The sequence below is a fragment of the Cavia porcellus genome, unplaced genomic scaffold (assembly GCF_034190915.1).
Source record: "Cavia porcellus strain 051 isolate PalLab524CR breed Dunkin Hartley unplaced genomic scaffold, mCavPor4.1 scaffold_28, whole genome shotgun sequence".
NCBI lineage: Eukaryota > Metazoa > Chordata > Mammalia > Rodentia > Caviidae > Cavia > Cavia porcellus.
The window spans coordinates 37,950,920-37,970,475 of NW_026947511.1; the positions used below are offsets into that span (position 1 = coordinate 37,950,920).

The window sequence follows — 19,556 nt, forward strand, 5'->3', positions numbered from 1 at the left end:
CATCACTCCCCAAAATCAAAAGGGGGTGGCTTAGATTATTTCCATCACTCCCTAAAATCAAAAGGGCACATTCTAAAGCAGAAAAGACATGTACAAATTCAATTGAGCTTTTGCTAATAAGATGTAGGTGTGCAGTCTGATTGTCATGGGAAACACTTATTCAGCACCAGCCACCTGCTGAGACTTCTCTTCCACACTAGAGTCAAGAGCAACCTGACTTCTGCCTTTAGGATGCTAACAGTGGGGTAGGATGATGGAGATTGTCTAAATAAATAAACAGTCACCCCAAATATAGCCACAGCAGCAGCACTTTAATTACTGTGTAATGAGAACAGAAGCATTGCCCAAAAGCCATGGTTACCATGTGCACCATAGAGAGGCACCAGGAGATATGATGTAAAGAGTCAGAAGCGGTGATTACAGTTATTGTGTTTTGATGCTATGCTTTATAAATAAGATACACTGCCACCCCGTTAGACAATTAGTGATGAAAAAGCTGGTATAATCACTCTGTCCTGTAATCCAATAGCATCAAAGGCTTTGCCCCTCTAGTCTCTACCTAAACCCCACTCAGAAAATGCACATTTTGTTTTCCCCTCTAATGCCACTCTCTGTATCCTGCTTTCTCAGCATATGTAAGTCTTCTCTCCATGCTCTTTTTTCTTCTAATTGCCTGCTGTGCAGACGGCTCAACTGAACCCAGGATGGCCCCACCAAAACTGCACACGCTCTTCTGCCTCTCTGGATTCCTGGCACTGGTCCACCCTTTTGACTGGCGAGACCTAGATCCTGTCACTTATATCCAATCATCAGGTAAGAGACCCCTAACTCCAGGGCTGGACCTGTCACCAACTCTGGGAAACCTCAGCAATGCTGCATGTTTGGTCATCTCTAAGCAAGTCCTATTAATAAATGGTGATGGCACCTTTGGTTGTCTTGAAGTGGGGAGATGGATCCATTTTGTCCTCTGTATAGCTGTGTTCTTCAGTGTCACTAGCACAGCACAGAGCTGAGGTGAGGCAAGAGGTAAGGGTCTTGAAACACAGGCTTAGTACTGGTTTTTGTGGAGCACGGAGTGAGGAGTCCATGATTGGGATCTAAAAAGATATGACCTTTTCTGCCTAAACAGTAGGAACGACTGAACCCTAGGAGTTCTGTGTAAAAGAGACAAGGTCACTGGCTCTCTTACTTTGGCATAAGGAGGAGACAAAAAAAGAGAGGACTTCAACAAGGCAGGAGGAGTAGCCAGAGAAGGATGTCTCTAGTCACCTCTCTGTCACCAAAAGATCCTATTGCAAAGAGCTTGCACTGTAGCTTCGTGACGCCCTGCTCATCCCAGGCTTTGTGAGTGTGGTCCTCTGCCTGGCTCCTCTGGAGAGCAGGAAGCTGGGTTGCGAGGCTGTTGCACTGTCACAGCCACAGGTCTCTGCATGTGCCTAGGCTGAGTCACCAGATCTGTTTGTTCTGGCTGGACTGCTGAAGGCTTTCCAAAGCATTTTTTGCATAACATAGTGCCACTGAGATAAACTTTGCCCTACTTCATCATCGGGGAAATGAATGCCAAGTTTGAACGTGCCCATAATTTCTGTGTACATCCATGTCTCCAAGGTCCATTCATCCTCAGCCTTTAACAACAGGTTTAGATGTCCAGGATGTTCAAGTGACTGTGACCAGGTCCTGTAGTCAAGGAATCTGGTGGTTTGTGAATTTGGGGGTTAGTTAGGTTTATGAGAACCATGGGTTGAAGACATACATTATACTCAATGATAGAGAAGTTGTCAAATAGGTGACATTTTTACCATGCACTTGTTATTGGTGCAGGGTGTGAATGTCAAGACATGTGTCCTATCCCTTTGTGTTTAAAAATTACCAAACTGGCAGACACTTGAGGACAGGGACATTTATTTATTCTTCTATGTAGTTGCAGCTCAACACCCTTCTCTTTCTAAATGCTCCAAAGGGATGCGCACATGTTTTTTTATTGTTATGAGAGTTTATTAAATGAAAGATTCAAACAATAGATGATTCTATATAAATTCTTATTGAATACCTAAAAAATACAGCAGTAGAAGTAAAACAGTTTTTTTAAAAAATATATTAGGAAGAGTTCCTTTTATCCCATAGTCTCTCCAGCATTTGTTGTTGGTAGTTTTCTTGATCCTGGCCATTCTTTCTGGAGTGAGATGGAATCTCACTGGTTTTAATTTGCATTTCTCTAATGACCAATGATGCTGAACATTTTTTCATGAATTTATTTGCCATTTGTATTTTTTCATCTGAGAACTGTGAATTCATTTTGGATGTGCATTTTTTTATTGGATTTTTGAATTTTGGGAGTCAAATTTTTTTAAATTCTTTATATGTTCTAGACAGAAGTCCTTTGTCTGAGGGACAGTTCACTAAGATTTTTTTACCAATTAGTGGGTTTTTTTTTTCACTATGCTGGAGATTTCTTTCGATATGCAAAAACTCTTTAATAGGGCATGATCTCAGTTATTGATTCTAGGAGTATTCTGTGTGCGATTTGATTCTTGTTCATAAATTCTCTACCTACCCCTATGTCTTTAAGATTTGTACCTACTTTGTCTTCCAAATTCTATAAATTCTTGGAACAAAAAGTTAACATTCATAGGATTGGAACAATTGTGCATATTATTGTATGGTGATCTGAGGAACTCTTGAAGATCATTATGTCAAATAATAACCCTATACCACCTTGTTTGGAAAGCCTATATTGTCAGTGTTTTGGGCTCTTTGCTATTGTTATTTATTTGTCTTTTTTGTTTCGTGTTTTTCTAGGATTTTGCTTTATTTTTTTACCTCTAATACAGAAAGGATAAGTATACATGTAGAGTCTCATATATGTGTAGAACTTCTAAATAGTTTATGAGAATCAATTGTATAATACATGATGAAATGTACAGCTACTTTGAAGCAAAAGAGACACTATGGTATCCAGTGCTGATTTCCATAGCATCATGCTATGAAATGCAGCAATGCTATTATTCTTTGTTCAGAGTGATTTTAGTCTGTTTTGTATTATTTAATTTCAACATACATGAAGGTATGGACAGTTATATTGAAGAGAACTAGACATTGTGGCACCCATTGTTGATTTTCCTATTGTATGGTTTTGATGGCCTATAATACTTTCATCATCCTGTTCTGATCAATTTAATACTATTTTGTTTTGTATGAATTCATTGTGCGTGAAGATATGGACAACTATTTAGAAGAAAACAAGAGACAATATGATAGCCAATGATGATCTCCTGTTGTCTTGCTTTAAAAATCTGTGTCACATACATTGTTTTCTTCTGATCTTCTTTATTCTGTTTTGTTATGTTTAATTTTACACTCTTTAAAACAAAATTTAAAATGGAAAAAATTTAAGAGAATTAAAACAAAAGAGAATAAGGCAAATCAGAACAGAACAATGCAAACAACACATCAATTCACAAGAAGATATTAGGTTATCAGAAGTGTCTATCATAATGTCTCTTGTCTTCTTCAAAATAGTTGAACATACCTTCACAGGATATAATATCAAACATAACAAAATTGTATAAATTTTTTCCAAAGAATGAAAACATTAAGAGTTTCAAACCCAGATAACACGAAATGAACAATGGCTGCTATAATATCTCATTTTCCTCAAAAAAGTTGTCCATACCATTATACAGAATGAGATCAAATAAAACACAATAGGATAGAATAAATTAAAACAGAAGAACAAAAGCATGATAGGGCTTCAAAAAGAGGAAATAGGAAAACAGCAATCGTTTTCTTCAAAATAGCTCTTCAAGACATCACACATAATAAAATGAAATGAAACACAATAAAATGAATTTAAAAATGAAGGCATTATAAGACTTCAAAGCAATATAATAGGAAACCATGATTACCATAATTTATCCCATTATATTCAAGATGGCTGCCCATACCCTCAGATAAAGTAAAATCTAACAGAACAAAGCCTAACCTCACAAAATGGTGAAAACATTACAAGAGATCAAGACAAGACAATGAGAAATTATCAGTAGTTACCACCTTCCCCTCCCGGGTGTTTTCTCCCCATCATGCTTGCAATAACTATTTTGCTTTTGGATCCCCTTAACTCCTTCTGTGTCTTCTGCTAGGATTTATGCATATGAGTTCATACTGTTTCATCCATGAACATAATCTCCAGTTGTGTCCATTTACCTACAGGAGCCTTGAGATTAGGCTACTTTATAGCTGGTAGATTTCCACAACGTGATAGCATATCTTTTATCCATTCTGTGCTGGATGGGAAAGTTACTCTTGCTATTTTTCGGGAATCCTGTCACATGGAACAATTGTTTTCTCTCCTTTGATTTTCAGTCTATGAATTTCCTTTCCTTTCTTATGTACAGTATACTGATGGATCTTGTTTCTTGATCTACTCTCTGATCTACTCTCCCTGTAATTCTTTTTATTGCTGACTTGAGGCAATCTACATTAATGTTTACAACCAGCATACATTGGTTTGTCTCTGCCATGCTATCCTCCTATTGTTGGCCCTCCACTTTCCCACTTCATTCAGTTATTGCCTGTCTTATTTGGCGATCCCCTCTGCTGCTGTTCCTGGAACCATGGTATCTCTCTAGAATATCCTATAGCACTCTTTGTAGGGTTGGTTTGGTAGTCATGAATTCCTACATTTGCTCTTTATCATGGAAATATCTTATTTTTCCATCAATTCTGAAAGATAATTTTGCAGGATACATCAATCTGGTTTGGAAGATGTTTTCTTTCAGCATTTGAAACCTTTCACTGCAAAGTTTCCTTCACTTGATGGTTTGTGTTGATAAGTCTGCTGTGATTCTGACTGAATTTCCTTTAAGATGATCTGTTTCTTTTCCCTAACAGCTTTTAATGTTCTGTCCTTGTGCTGAATTTCTGGAATCTTGATTATTATATGTCTAAGTGTAGAGTTACTTTTGTCATGGCTAGTTGGAGTTCTACATGCCTCACAAACTGCATGCCAGATCCATTTCCCATGTTTCCAAACTTTTCCTCTATTACTTCTGTAAATAGCCTATTAATTTCATTTGTGTTAATCTCTACTTCTTACCCAACAGCTAGCACACTTAAATTATGCTTCTTTGCCTCATCTTGCAGCTGGTATTTCCTGATTCTGTATTTTTTTAAAGAGATCTTTCCTTTAAGGATCATTAGCTGCAATATTATCTTCAAGGTTTGAAAGTCTATCATCATCCTCTTTCAAGTGGTTTTGTCAGCTTTTGATTGAATCTTTAATTTCTTGGATCTCTCCTTGAATCTTTTTCATGCATTTTAATTGCTTTCAATATTTATTCAAGGTTTCCATCACCTTCCTATGCTCCTCTTTTTTGTCTATGTTTTCTTTAGATATACTGAGCAATTCTTTCAGTGTGTTTGTGATTTCTTCTTTTACTTGAGACATCATTTCTGATTTGACTGCTTTTACAATCTCGTAAAGTTGTTTCTTTACTTCAGTTGCTATCTCTCAGAGATTTCAGGTGTGTGACTCGCATTTTCCCCCATGACTGTATTCCCATACTTGTTCATGTGGGCTGGAGGTCTGAGATTGCCTTTTGGTCCTTCGTCTTGACATTCTATTTGGTTCCTCCCAACAAGCTGGTTGTGGGGTCCCAGATACTTCCCACATTGGCAGCCCCTCCATGTTGTAGGAGGATGGAAGGTACTTGGGTTCCTCTAACCCCAGGTTTAAAGGGAGGTAACAGGGCATGGTGTAGTCTTCTCCAGAGCTGTGCAGAGTAAAAAGATTTTGAATGTGGAGTTTATGAATAGAGAGATGCTAGTTGCTGGGAAGGCATGAAACCATATAAGACGACATAATTTTCCTAATGTGTGCATACCTCATTTGAAAACTGAGTTTCAGGAGGATTAGACAAATGAACATCACCAAAAATACATAATAGGATCAACAGCACAATGTTAGTTCCAAAGCTCCTCTTCAAGATGGTTTCTGATGGATGGTGATGCAAGCAGGAGCTGGGGCCCAGACTGATGGTTGCAGGCCGCTGACCCTCCTCTGCAGTCTTCCTATCCCTGGGAAGCCACAAGACCCTGTAGACTCCTCCTGAAGCCTGGGTTAGCTCCTCACTTCCTAAGGCTGTCTCAGGGGCCAGCTGTCCTGATGTCACCTTGGCCTGAGTGCTGGATGCAGAGGCACATCAGGGATGGCAGGCTTGGGAAAAGCAGAAGGCATTATCAAGTTATTGGAAAGGGCCCCAGCACGTTGGTGGAATTGAGGTCTGATCAGGGGAGAGGTCCACTGCTGAAGCATGATATCTTTCTATGGCACTTGAGCAGGTTCTAGAAGGGAATGTATCCCCTGAATCCTATGATCCTGCAGGCCCCCTCTTTGATACAGCCATGGCTCAGCTGTCTGTGGGTGTCTTGGTCCAGCTATGGCTCAGCACCTCAGCGGGTCTCATGGCAGATGGTAAGGCAGCTGTCACCCCTCTGCTCTACTTTGGACAGGACCTGCCCATGAACACGGTCCATAGTCTCATAATCCTAAACAGTCCCAAACTGTTCACCTGCCAGAAGAGGTAGGATTCCGAATCCCTGACATAATGCCATGAATTTTGAACTTGTTCTCCAGGGAAACAGATGTTGTTGTTTAGATCTATTTTGATCTAGTTTGGCTCTGGAAGGAACTTCCTCTGGGGAAGGAGACAAGGATGCCATCTGGCTACCTCTTGCATGTTACATCCTGTGCTGGTGCTTGACCCTCATGTCACTTCATGCTTTCAGCTATCACGCAGGCTGGCTCACTGCTTTCCTCGCTGCCTCCTCAGATCCAACCCATCACCAACTTTGGGCTGCTGTGTTCCATAGCAGCAAGATGGTTGCTGCCTGAGCACAGTCATGCTTAAATATTAACAAGAATTTCTTGGCCCTTCTCTGGTTCTGTAGCTGGGGAGGTGCCTGGAAGTTGCATTCCCGATTTTAGCTGGGCTAGTGAGGGTGGCTGCAGTCCCCACTGAGTATCACACAGGGCTTCTTGGGTGCACACCTCTGCCTCAGGCCAGTCATTCATGTATGAGTAAGCAGTGCAGAAGATGGACAGATTTATTCCTCCGATGCCACAGTTTTGAGAGCTGTGTCCCTGAGGATGCAACTGCAGTACCAGGAGAGCTCTTGGTGTCTGACTGCACAGGCCGAATTGGTAGAAAATGCACAACAGTGTCCAGCAGTGTCCTGCCCCCAAGTGCAATAGGACAGTGGGATGCCTTGCATGTCAAGGAGAGTATGGATGTACTGACATTTGGGCTCACCACCATAAAATAAAACTGAGGTTTGTATGGAATTTGGACAAGAGACTAGACAAAGCTGTGCGTGGGTCTCAGCGATTTGGCTACTGGGGAACGCAGTCTCAGGAAATACTGAACCCTGATTTAGGTACAGATGCTACATTTAGATCAGAAACACAGGGACAGTTCTATCTGTATCTGACCAGGGGAAAGTGCCCGGTATGGGACACAGTTGCAAAGCACAATTTTAATATCATGGGACAAGAAGAATATCATGCATATACCAAATCACATTATTTGTCTATCTATATTTATCTACCTGTTTGTCTTTATCTATGTATCTATCTCAGGAATCTATCAGTCATCTATGCATCTCATTTGTCTATCATCTCTCTATTTTTTGTAGCTATTATTTATCTCTAATAAGAGTTTTCCACTGACACATTAAGCACTGCCCATGATAGCTACTAGAGCAGTGCAGAGACCTCAATAGCCCCGCATGAAGGATGGAGCTCATGCAGGCGGAAAGGTGACAGAAGACATCTGGGCCTCAGGCATCAGGACACTCAGTGTCTGTCTTCTGGCATGGGGACTTGGGACTTACTTGGGCACCTATGAGAAGCTCTATGTTTCTGTGGACACCATGATGAGGAGCCATGTTTGTACCTAGACTCAGCACACTTGCTGAGAGGGCGTGTGTAGACTTAATGTCTCCTACAAGCTCCCTTCCAAGCTGGCCCTGTTATTCTCTGCTTTGAAGCAGATGTGGTAATTGGGAGCCTTTGCAGAATTTTCAGGTTCCGTGAGATTTGTGCTCTAAGTCCTTTCAAGAGCAGGGTATAGGAGGCATATGAAGGGGCCAGGTCTGAGCGCACAGGTGAGTAGAAGAGACAGCAGCCACCTGGTCCAGAGACACAGATGGCACAAATGAGTCTGCTGAGCTGAATCAGAGACACAGTGGCAAGATAATTCAAAGTTACAAACACTTGTTAGAAACTAAAATTCAGTTAACATAGAGGATTGATGAAAAAGAGATAAGAGAGAAAGATGATTCCCAAGCATCCAGCTCGAGATGCATGAGACAGAGTTCTGGAGTTGTAGGCTGTGTGGTGGGAGGGTGAGGGGGAGGTGCGATGATTATCAGTCTCACTTTGTAGCATTGGCTTTGTGGCTGCTAGAGGAAAGGCATCGGGTAGAAATGCCCAGTGAGATGCTGTACGCAGAAATCTGAAATGTGAGGTAAAGCTCATGTTTAGGAAAAACAGCCTCGGAGAGTCACCTTTAGTGTACTCCACAGTAGAAGGTAAGAAGAGGCTCTCAGGATTACAAAGTGGTTCTGCAAGGCATTCTGGGAAATGGGCTGTGTCTGCCTCAATCTTTTTTCCCCCAAACTCCTATTCAGTGTGCCGCACACAGTAGGTCCTCAATTAGGTCAAAAACGCAAGAAGCCAGAAACTGGGTGCCATGGTTTGACTCCCTTGGAAGTCTAAACAAGATGACTTTGGGGTGCACAGAGGGAAAAATGCGGCAACACTGACCTGTTTTTCAGTATGGATCCAAAGAATACAATCGGAGCTGCTCATTACCAGCTTTGGACACACAACAATCCCCAAGGGAAATGGACCTTACTCCGTGGGTTGTACAGACCTGATGTCTGGTTACACTAACCAGGTAATGCTTTCATTGCTTCAATTTATCTTTCTACTGTAATATTGATTTACTCTGGTGGTAAAATTCCCCTTACTCTCACCTAGGAAGGACTCCATCTGCCATTTCTGCTGCTTCTTCCGTTTCCTTACTGTCATGTGATTGCTTGGTCTATAACCTCTTTTATTTTTTCTCTTTCGTGGCTGAGGCATACTTTCTTCACACCCAAAGACTAGTTCTTTTCTGCTTCTTGATTACATTCGATCATCACAGCATTTTAAAAAGTCTCTGAACACTTTTAAAATAGTAGAGGTATTTGGGCCCAACTAATAAAATATGCAATACAACTGTTGGGGTGCATTTCAGAGGGAACAGGACTGAAAACACTCATTTCTTTTGTCAACAGAGCAGCTTTTTGCGCTTGTATTATCCATCGCAAGATAATGATTTCCCTGATGCCCTGTGGATCCCAAATGAAGAGTATTTCCAGGGTCTTACTGAAACCCTTGGAGCATCTAGTTTCCTGGGCAAACTTTTGAAGCTGTTATACGGTAAAATATCTGTTGGTCTATTGGTGAGATTCTGTAGGTTTTACAATAGCGAAACCAGAAGCAAGTGTCTCTCAGAGTTAAGAGCAAAATAGATTTTTCTCCAATTTATATTTCTCCTAAAATGACATGGTCAGCATGTCTCAGGAGCCCAGGGATCTCTGAGAAAATCCAGGGTTCTCGGTCTATCCATCAGGAATTCATTGAGAGTGGACGAGACACGAGGCTGACACTTGTGCCTTTCCGTGGTGGCTGCTTAGATTTCCTTCTTAGGATCCATGGAAGAAACACTGTGCTGGTGAGAGAAGCGGGTTTGCTGATGTCACTAGTAACCCTTATGCTCTGGATCAGGAAACTACAAGGAAAAAAAGTAGAAGCCATTCTCACCCTGCAGAACAAACCAAAAGAGTCAAAGCTCATTTTTCACTAACACAAATTTGGAGACACAAACCTTCCTGTCTCCAGCCCCAACGGGCCAGCAGCATCTCTTGCACCATTTCAGTACATGCATCATGAATTTGTCTTCTTCCCTCTCCTGACTTTTCCTCACCCAGGAGACCAACAGTACCACTGGAAGGATGTGAACTCTGTCTTCAATATTCTCCCTCAAAATGACCTGCAGTTTTAGGAATTCTTTTTAATTTCTCTTTAGTGTTCTCTTAGGAACTGCTTTAAAGTAGAAATGGTGATAGTACCCTAGCTACATATCTTTACAGTGCCAAATAATTTCCAAGTCACCACTGTAATAAAACACAAACCCCTAATTATAAAAATTGTGATTATAATTGAAAAGTAACGGGAGAGGGGATGGCATTCTCTATTGACTGGATGCAACTGGATGATTTATATATATTTAACCTAGTTAAATAGAATTTTTAAAAAACTCTATGAGATAGTTTTCATTTTGTCCTTTTTGTAGAAAAGGAGTCTGGAGCCCAGAGAGTTTGTGTGACATGCTCAGGGTCAACAGCTAGGAAGTGGCAGAGCTGCGACCAACACCACCCTCAGCGTGAGGGCAGTGGGTTTTCTCCACTGTGTCAGATTGTGGTGACTCATAGCAAGAGCAGGCTCTGATTCCCAGTTTTTTCTTATCAGTATAATGTTCCTGCAATTTATTGGATAGGTTGGTTTTAGAACACTGTCTCTCACATGCTTACAAAGTCTCAAAATGGTCCTAAGTAGCCGCCTTGCTGATTATACCAGTAAGCAGGAAACTCTTCCACTCTGAGTTGAGAGCCTGCATTGAGAACTGTTATTAATGACTGTGTGGTGTGAGGAAGGGCACATGATTCACTCTTTGATTGGTGATGATCCAGTAGCTGACACTTGAATGCATTTGCTATTAATCTATGAAAACAAATGTGTAGATGGTTCAAGGTTTTATGTTTTAAATTCACTGGCAACATTCAAGACATGGAAAAGGCTGATCGATTTCCTCTGGTGTGTGTAGGCTCAGTGAAGGTTCCTGCAAAGTGGAATTCTCCTCTGAAGACCGGTGAAAAATACCCACTAATTATCTTTTCTCATGGTCTTGGAGCATTCAGGTAACACTGGGGAGGTCAAGCAGTTTTAGCTTCTAGCAGTCTCTGAATACATTGTTTTCACCCAGAAGGGAATAACAGCTATTATTAGAATGTCAGACTTCTCATCATACCGAGTAATATGGAAGCTTCTCTCTTTTTGTTTTGAAGGTCAATTTATTCTGCTATAGGCATTGAGCTGGCGTCTCATGGGTTCATAGTTGCTGCTGTAGAACACAGGTATGTTGTGTAATGGGGCTGGATTCTCTTGTCCAATACACAGACTGTGGATGCCCATAATTATGCTTCTAGCTGTTGTACAAGTTTATAAAACCTGTTGATGGAATTTCCAGCCATGCTGAGAATCAAAGGAAACTAGATCAGGATGTTAAAATTCAAGAAACAGTGTTTATTGTATGTTGTGGACCCAGGTTGGTATATTTCGTACACCACGTTATTTATTTCGTCTCGACTACAGTGCCAAAAGACTGCTGTTATTACTGTTGTTTACGGGGGAGGAAAATGAAGGTGAGAAAGGTAACTTGTCACTTTAGAAAGATTAGGAAATACTACAAGGCGAAGTGATTCCAGAAATGGGTTTTCAGTGTGGTTGACAGTGCCTCCTAGAATTTTGAAGACTGGATGAGTTTTCATGCGAAAGAGACAATAAACTATTTTCCTACTGTTCCTCTGGAATCCTCTAATTTAAAATGAGATGTAGGGTGGGGGAGGAAAGAAAAGAAATAAGAGAAATGGAAAGTTTCAGGAACTGGAACCGCGCCTGGAGCAGAGGAACGGAGGTCACACAAGGAGGGAAGGTCCTCTGTGAGCAACGCGGTCTGCTTCTGTTACAGAGATGAATCTGCCGCTGCTACTTACTACTTCCAGGACGCTCCTGCAGCTGAATCAGGCAACAGGTCTTGGATTTACTACAAAGTTGGAAACCTAGAGACAGAAGAGCGAAAAAGGCAGGTATGAGGCCAACTGCAGCCTGAGGCGGTGTGGCCAGGTGCTGGGGTGCAGGGATGAAAGGTGACCTCTGTGCATTTACACTGACGCACAGAAAGTGAATCTCCCAGGCTCCTACTCCCATTCCCGAAGGCCTGGCAGGGAGCATCCAAGGATAAAACCGCTCCGTGAAATGATGGTACAGTGTAAAAGCAAATGCCAACAAGAATCCTGTGACATGAAAATGAATATTCAGAAAGCTTTTGCATCAAAATTGATCATTTGTTAATCTTAGAATGATAGAACACAGATTCTTCCATCCCCACAGGCACTATAAAAAAGACTTCTTTTCAGATAAGCAGCATATAGGTGTACCCAGAATCCAACTGTCTGTCTGGCATGAGGAGGCTCCACCCCGTGGCAGTGCAGTGACCTTAGAGAAGCTGACCACGCTGTGCTCCTATGTTTTACCTGTTAGCACACTGTTAGTGGTAACAGCCATCAGTCTTGCAGGGCAGAGAGGTAACTGCAGGAAACAGAGCAAACGGACTGCTTCTCGATCTCTCGGCACTTTGCAAGTGGTGTGGTGTTTAAGCTCACTCCCATGTCATTTGGGGTGCTAGTGTACAATGAAATGATGCCTAGAGAAGCTGTGTGAGTCATTTATGTTCACACAGTAGGAAACCAACAGAGGCAATGTTGGAGCTGAGCTTCACCTCCTGCAAGTGGATTCCGACCACTTTTCATGAAGATATTTCTAGTATATAACAGATTGACTGTTTCCCCATGCTAACTCTGAACTTTAGAAAAAGTAACTTTAGAATAAGTCCCATTACAATAAGGGACTTTGTCCCTTTTTTCTTGTAATAATCCTATCAGTTACGGCAGCGAGGGGAGGAGTGTTCCCAGGCTCTCAGTTGGCTTCTCAGCATTGACGAAGGAGAGCCAGTGAAGAACGTGTTGGATTTGAACTTTGACATTCAGCAACTGAAGGTGAGCTTTGAAAAGTCACTTTTACTTTGCCCCATTGTTCATTCTTATTCTTTGATGTGTGACTCCCTGTTATATTGCAAGGTTGGCACAATAAAGTGTTGCAATACACACAGCACTGATGTACACATGCCCACACACACACACACCACACACAGTTTAAATTGACAGCAATGACGAATGCATGGGTTTGAACTGGAAATGAAATTGGTAATAGTTTGAGACTAAAAACTGCCCATTTCCTTATGGTTTATCTTCATCCCACCAGGGAAAATATTATTCCTTTGTGGACAGATCCGACATGATTTTAAGCTTCATCTTCAAAAGTTGGCCAATATTTTAGATAACATTTCCAAAGACGGTGGAGAAATATCAGGCTGGTTGAGAACAGCGAGTGGAGGGATGGAGGTGTCACTTGGGTGTCAGGAGTGATGGGAGCTGTTCTCAGAGGACAAGAGTGAGCTGTCCCCAGCTGGTTCTCTCCCTTTTCCATGCCTGGTACTCTGGACCCTAGACCCGATGCACCCTCCCCTGACTAACTCCTAACCAACCTTCAAGCCCTGAGACAGGCTCTGCCTTCCCAGGAGAATCTGGCCTGGGCCAGTGCCCATCCTGGCCTGCTCAGCTGCCCCTCTCCTGGCTCCAGCTGCTCTCTATTGTCCTGCAAAGTGCTTCAGTATCACTCCCTCCCCTGAAGTGCTACAGGAACAATCAAGGCCCAAAAGAGTCATAGTCAAAGTAGGAAAGGTGAAACAGTCCTGGTGCTGGCATTTCAGAAAACTGAAAAAAAAAAAAAAAGACCAAAAAATATATATATAGTGTATGTGTGTGCACGTATGTATAAAGATAGTGTGTGAATATGTGTGATATATAAAAGCGTATATGTGTGTATGTACACTATTTTATATGAAAGCAAGGTACTTATCCATGCTTGTGAAATGCATAGTAATTGTACGCTTCAGAAGGTCTTTACATTTCTAACACATGAGAGAGAGTTACCAATTTTTATTATGCTTTTTCACACAGGGCTCTCTTGATAGGAGTAAAGTAGCGATCATTGGACATTCATTTGGTGGAGCAACAGTTATCCAGACCCTCAGTGAAGACCAGAGATTCAGGTAAAAGAAGCAGACAGGGACGCAAGAGAACAGTAAATTATTGGAAGCAGGAGAAGGGTAACGGGTGTGGGATTTCAGTTTTTTTCAGATTCTTAGTGAAAAGGGAATTCTTCAGAATACATATGTTGATTCTTTGCCTTAGGAAGAAATTATTCACTTCTCCTCTTAAAACCTCCCTGGGCCCCTGTGTGTTTTTCCACATCATTTTTATTTATCTCCTTCAAGACTTAACATTTTCATTTAGAAATTTGTACACTCCCTTTCTGTGGCATAATGATTACGCTAACTGTATTTCCATCATATAGTGTCCTGAAATTTCTCCAGTGGGCATGACATTTATTATTACTACACTCCATACTGCACCTGTAAAATGGGACTGGTTCAAAAATTACAAAACCTTTTTGAGCTGAAGTCCTTTAAACTGGCAGGAATGTTTCATTCTTGACCTACTTAATCTCAGGTTTATAAGATCACATAGAACCCATCAAATAGAGAGTTAACAAGGTGATTTATGAAACTTCTCCTTGATTGTCTTAGAAATATGTTTTCATGTAAGGCAATTCTTTTCTTTGATCCTTTAATGCATCAGGCAGACTTTCAAATGGTCAGGAAATAGCACAACTTGTGAAAAGAAAGTTAGTGATAATTACAAATGATATTTTTCTTCAACCCTAGATAGTTTTTTAGATGAATCACCTTTAACATATGAATCAGTGGGTCCCAGTGTTACTTGTAAACAGGCATAAACAATTCACTATGGTGCTCCCAAAACTCTGATACATGGAGTCTGGGTTGGTGGGCTCAGCAAGCTTGAGATTGTGAGTTTGATCCCTTGTAGCAAAAAAAAAAAAAAAAAAAAAAAAAAAATGCTTATTCTGAAAAAAAATTCAACAATAATGAAGAATACAAACTATTGAGGAAATATTTCTTCCTAGGGTGTAATTCTAAACAAGTCCTCAAGAAAACCATCGTGTAATTTCAGATTATAATACTCCTCTCACATTGCAGTCTGATACCCTCTGATCAGCCATATCCCGCAAAAAGCTGGCAGGGTGGCAAGTCCTGTACAGGGCCCCAGGATAACTTACCAACTCACATTTGCAGGTGTGGCATTGCCCTGGATCCATGGATGTTTCCGGTGGGGGAGGACGTCCATTCCAAAATCCCACAACCCCTCTTTTTTATCAACTCTGAATACTTCCAAAGTGCTAATGATACCAAAAAAATAGAAAAGTTCTACCAACCTCAAAAAGAGAGAAAAATGATTGCAGTCAAGTAAGTATCAGTGACTTATTTCTTCTTCTGAAACATAAACTTCAAATTTTGGATAAACATCCACAGATATCATTTGGTAGCCATTGTAGAATTATTCATTGGTTGTTGAGACGTTTAGTGGAAATAATATTAGATAATCAGTGTCTATTTGTGTTTACACTTACTTCTTTTAACAGGAAACTGCTTTTAGTCATGTGAATGTGTGCAATGCACGCACTGCTGACTTAAATTTGCATTAGGATATAGACTAGTCTTATTAAACTCCTGAACATGTTTATACATTTTGAGAACTGATATAGGAGGACAAAGCAGTCCATCATCAGGCCAAACTAACAACTGTGAGGTCAAATTATCTATTTTGTTTACATTCTGGGAGATAACACAAGTTTGTAGAGGTCCCATATTCTCATGCAGTGTCATCTTTTCTAACACCCTTATCCAGGGGTGCATGGCACTAGAGCATACACCAGAATAGAGGGTCCTGTGGGACTGCGAGTATAGAGGACAGAGAAAGATGTAAGTGGTCCAGGTGAGGACTTGGAGTCAGCTTCTCCTTTTGTGCATGCTAATTCTAAAGCAGAAGCAACATTGCCTTCCTTCATATCCAACACACTGCTAGACTCTCCCCTATGGTTTACTTATTTCCTTGCTGGATCCTTGAAAGCACTGCCTCTGCTCCCTGCTCCCGCACCTCTGCTCACCCCTGACTCTGGGTCCAAATTCCTACACCCTGAGCTGATGCTGCCTGCTTCCAGTGTACCCCATCCTTCATTACACTGGCTACTAATGTCCTCATAAATTTCCCTCAAGCAGCTGTTCTCTACTCTCTATTTTCTTGATGCTTCTGATGCTATATTATGTGCCTAGAATATAGGAGAGAGGGACAGATGCCAGGTGGCCAAGGACTGAGGCTCAACTGAGTAAAGGAAGGCAAAGAGGAAGAGCTGCAGGGAGGGAAAGCCAGATGTTTTAACCTTGAGAACTAGGAAATCTGGAAGAGCACATAATTCACTTGATGGCAGATGTGAGCACTTTGGAGCAGACACTGCACTTACCATATCCATCTGCCTCCATGGGATAGAGTGGCCTGGAGCCCCCTGTACTCCTCCTTTGGTGCAGAAAGTGTGGATAAAGATTCCCATCCCATCCTTAGAGACTGGTAAACCCCCACCCAGCATCTCCTATCACTGCAGGACCCGCCAAGGATCCTTCTTGGCCTGGTTGGGCCTCATTCTATGACATGGGCATGGCCCAGAGCCACTTGTGCTCCACCTTGGGAGCTGACAGTGCATGCAGCAATTTCCATCCCACAGGGAAGCCTTGGTGTATCATTTGGAGACTGGTAGGGACCCAGTCAGTGTTCCTCATCACTGGAGGGCACACAGGAAGGTCTATTCTGAGTCTATTTGCAACCCCAGAGTGTCCCAGAGCTGCAGGCTCTCCACCTCATGAACCCAAAGTTCATGCAGCAATATCCATCCCCAGGGGAGCCCTAGTACTCGGAAACTGGTAGGGCCCCACGCACTGTCCCTCATCACTGGTAGGTTACAGGAAGTTCCCTCCAGGCCTATTTGGACCCTGACCTGTGATCCCAAGTCACTAGAAGCCACCTGGTAAGGCTTCTAACAACCTCTACTCACCTGGTGAAACTCCCTGAAGTAGGGATAGATATTCTCAACCCAAGAAACAACTGAGACCTTGCTTTAAGCTTCCCTAAGGGAATATAGGAAAATACAAAATGAAAGAGCAAATTGCAATCTCAAACTTCTAGCCCATCCCAAGTAAAACCAGGAGACATGGACATACAAGAAAATGTAAGCCATATACCTGAAACTCCAGAGATGATAGTGACTGAAGTAAAGAAACAACTCCGGGAAGGTATAAAAGAACTCAGACAGAAATAATCTCCCAGGTAAAAGAAAAAATGATGACTATCATGAAAAAATGCTGAACAAATCTAAAGAAGACATAGTTAAAAAATCACAGGAACAATGCAGAAAGATCTAAACCTTGAATGAACAAAATAAGAAACAAACAGAATGCATGAAGCAGGTTCAAACAGATATACAGAAAGTTAAAAATTCCATCAAAAGTTGGCAGAACTGCCTCAACGAAAGTGAAGATAGAATTTCTGACTTCGAAGACAAGATTGCAGCTAGTGAATAGGAAAGGAAAGATCTTTTAAAAAAATAACAAGGAATCAGTAAACAAAAATTCAACAGCTGCAAGATGATGCAACGAAAAATAACATAAGACTGATAGGTATACAAGAAAAAGATGGCAACACAAATGATATCAAGAGGCTATTTACAGAAGTAATAGCTGGAAATTTCCCAAACATGAGAATGGAAACTGAGATACGGATAAGTGAAGCATATGCAACTCTGAATAGCCATAAGCAAAATAAAACTACACCCAGACATATAATAATCAACATTCCAGAAATTCAACACAAGAACAGAATACTAAAAGCTGTTAGAAAGCAAAGACAGGATGGCTATAAAAGAAAGCCTGTCCGAATCACAGCAGACTTCTCAGTACAAGCAATGAAGTCAAGAAGAGCATGGCATGATGGAGTATTTCTGATGTTAATGGAAAATGATTTCCGACCCAGACTGTTGTACCCTGAAAAACTGTCCTTCAAAATGGATGGAAAAATAAGATAATTGCATGACAAAGAACAGTTTACGAACTTCATATCCACCAAACCAGTCCTGCAAAGAATACTGAAAGACATTCTAGACAGACAAAGGAAAACACCACTAAACAAGTCAAACAAACAGAAGCGAAAGGCAAAGAATCCACGGCAGAAAGATAATATGTCAAAAATAAGCCAATATATATCAGTTATAATAACCATTCATATAAATGACTTCATTTACCAGTTAAAAGAAACAGACTGGCAGAATGTATCAAGAAACAACATCCAACCATATGTTGTATACAAAACCCCATCTGACTCAAAAGGAAACTCTTAGATTAAGCTTGAAGGATGGAAAACAATACTCCATGCAATAAGAAACATGCCCCCCCAAAAAAGCAAGGGTAGCCATTCAGTTTGCAGACAATGTGAACTTCAAACCAAGAATGAGCAAAAGAGATAAAGAAGGTCACTATATACTAGCTGGGGGAAAACTTACGGTGGAAGAGACAACAATCTTAAATATATATATTCACCAAATTTAGGAAAACCCAGCTATACAAAACAAATATTAATAGAAATGAAAAATCAAATAAGCAATAACACAATTATAATAGGAGACCTTAACACCCGAATTGACACAAAGAGACAGGTCAACTAGACAGAAAATCAGCAAAGAAATAACAGAATTGAATCACACCTGTGAACAAATGGACTTAGTGAACATGTACAGAGTATTCCACCCAAAAATATCTGAAGATACATTCTCAGCAGCACATGGGACATTCTCTAAAAGATCATAGTGCCATAAAACTAGAAATTAATGACAAATTAATGACTGCAACCCTCCCACAAACACATGGCCACCCCTGCACAATCAGTGGGTCACAGAGGAAATTAAAGAAGAAATTAAACAGTATCTACAAGCAAATAAATATACAAATACAACTTACCAGAACATGTGGGATTCCATGAAAGCAGTTCTCAGAGGAAATTTTATTGCAACCAATTCCCATATCAGGAAAACAGAATGAACACAAATAAATAACTTGATGCTACACCTTAAACATCTAACAAAAGAAGAGCAAGTCAAGATGAAAGCCAAAAGAAGGGAAGAAACTATAAAGATCAGAGCAAAAATCAATACAATAAAGACTAACCAAACAATACAAAGAATCGATGAATCAAAGAGTTGGTTCTTTGAAAGAATAAATAAAATTGATAAGCCCTTAGTCAACCTTATTTTAAAAAGGAAAAAAACCCTCAAATTCATGCAATAAGAAATGGAAAGGGTGAAATCATGACAGACCTTATGAAACTACAGAACGATCATCAATACCTACTTCACAAACCTCTACTCTCACAGGTTTGATAACACAAAAGAAATGGACAGATTCCTAGAAAGATATGAATTGCCAAAGCTGGGTCAAGCAGATGTAAAACTGCTGAATAATTCAATTTCAATTAATGAAATTGAAAATGTAATTAAAACCTTACCAACAAAGAAAAGCCCAGGTCCTGATGGATTCACTGTGGAATTCTACAAGAAATTCAAAGAAGATTTAATGCCAACACTCCTCAAA

At 40.8% G+C, this 19,556-nt stretch overlaps 1 protein-coding gene across 5 annotated transcripts in view; it reads left to right on the plus strand.

Annotated features, from left to right (window-relative positions):
• Pla2g7 (phospholipase A2 group VII) overlaps positions 1–19,556 on the plus strand; it is a 48,731-nt gene that overhangs the window by 19,359 nt on the left and 9,816 nt on the right. For all 5 annotated transcript variants that reach the window (XM_013156530.3, XM_005005287.4, XM_013156531.3 and 2 more), the window contains exons 2-10: positions 685–813; positions 8,836–8,957; positions 9,340–9,484; positions 10,932–11,025; positions 11,173–11,241; positions 11,856–11,973; positions 12,829–12,942; positions 13,966–14,057; positions 15,162–15,332. In XM_013156530.3, coding sequence (XP_013011984.1) covers positions 705–813; positions 8,836–8,957; positions 9,340–9,484; positions 10,932–11,025; positions 11,173–11,241; positions 11,856–11,973; positions 12,829–12,942; positions 13,966–14,057; positions 15,162–15,332 — 1,034 coding nt within the window. In that variant the 5' untranslated portion in view covers positions 685–704. The remainder of the gene's footprint in view (positions 1–684; positions 814–8,835; positions 8,958–9,339; positions 9,485–10,931; positions 11,026–11,172; positions 11,242–11,855; positions 11,974–12,828; positions 12,943–13,965; positions 14,058–15,161; positions 15,333–19,556) is intronic.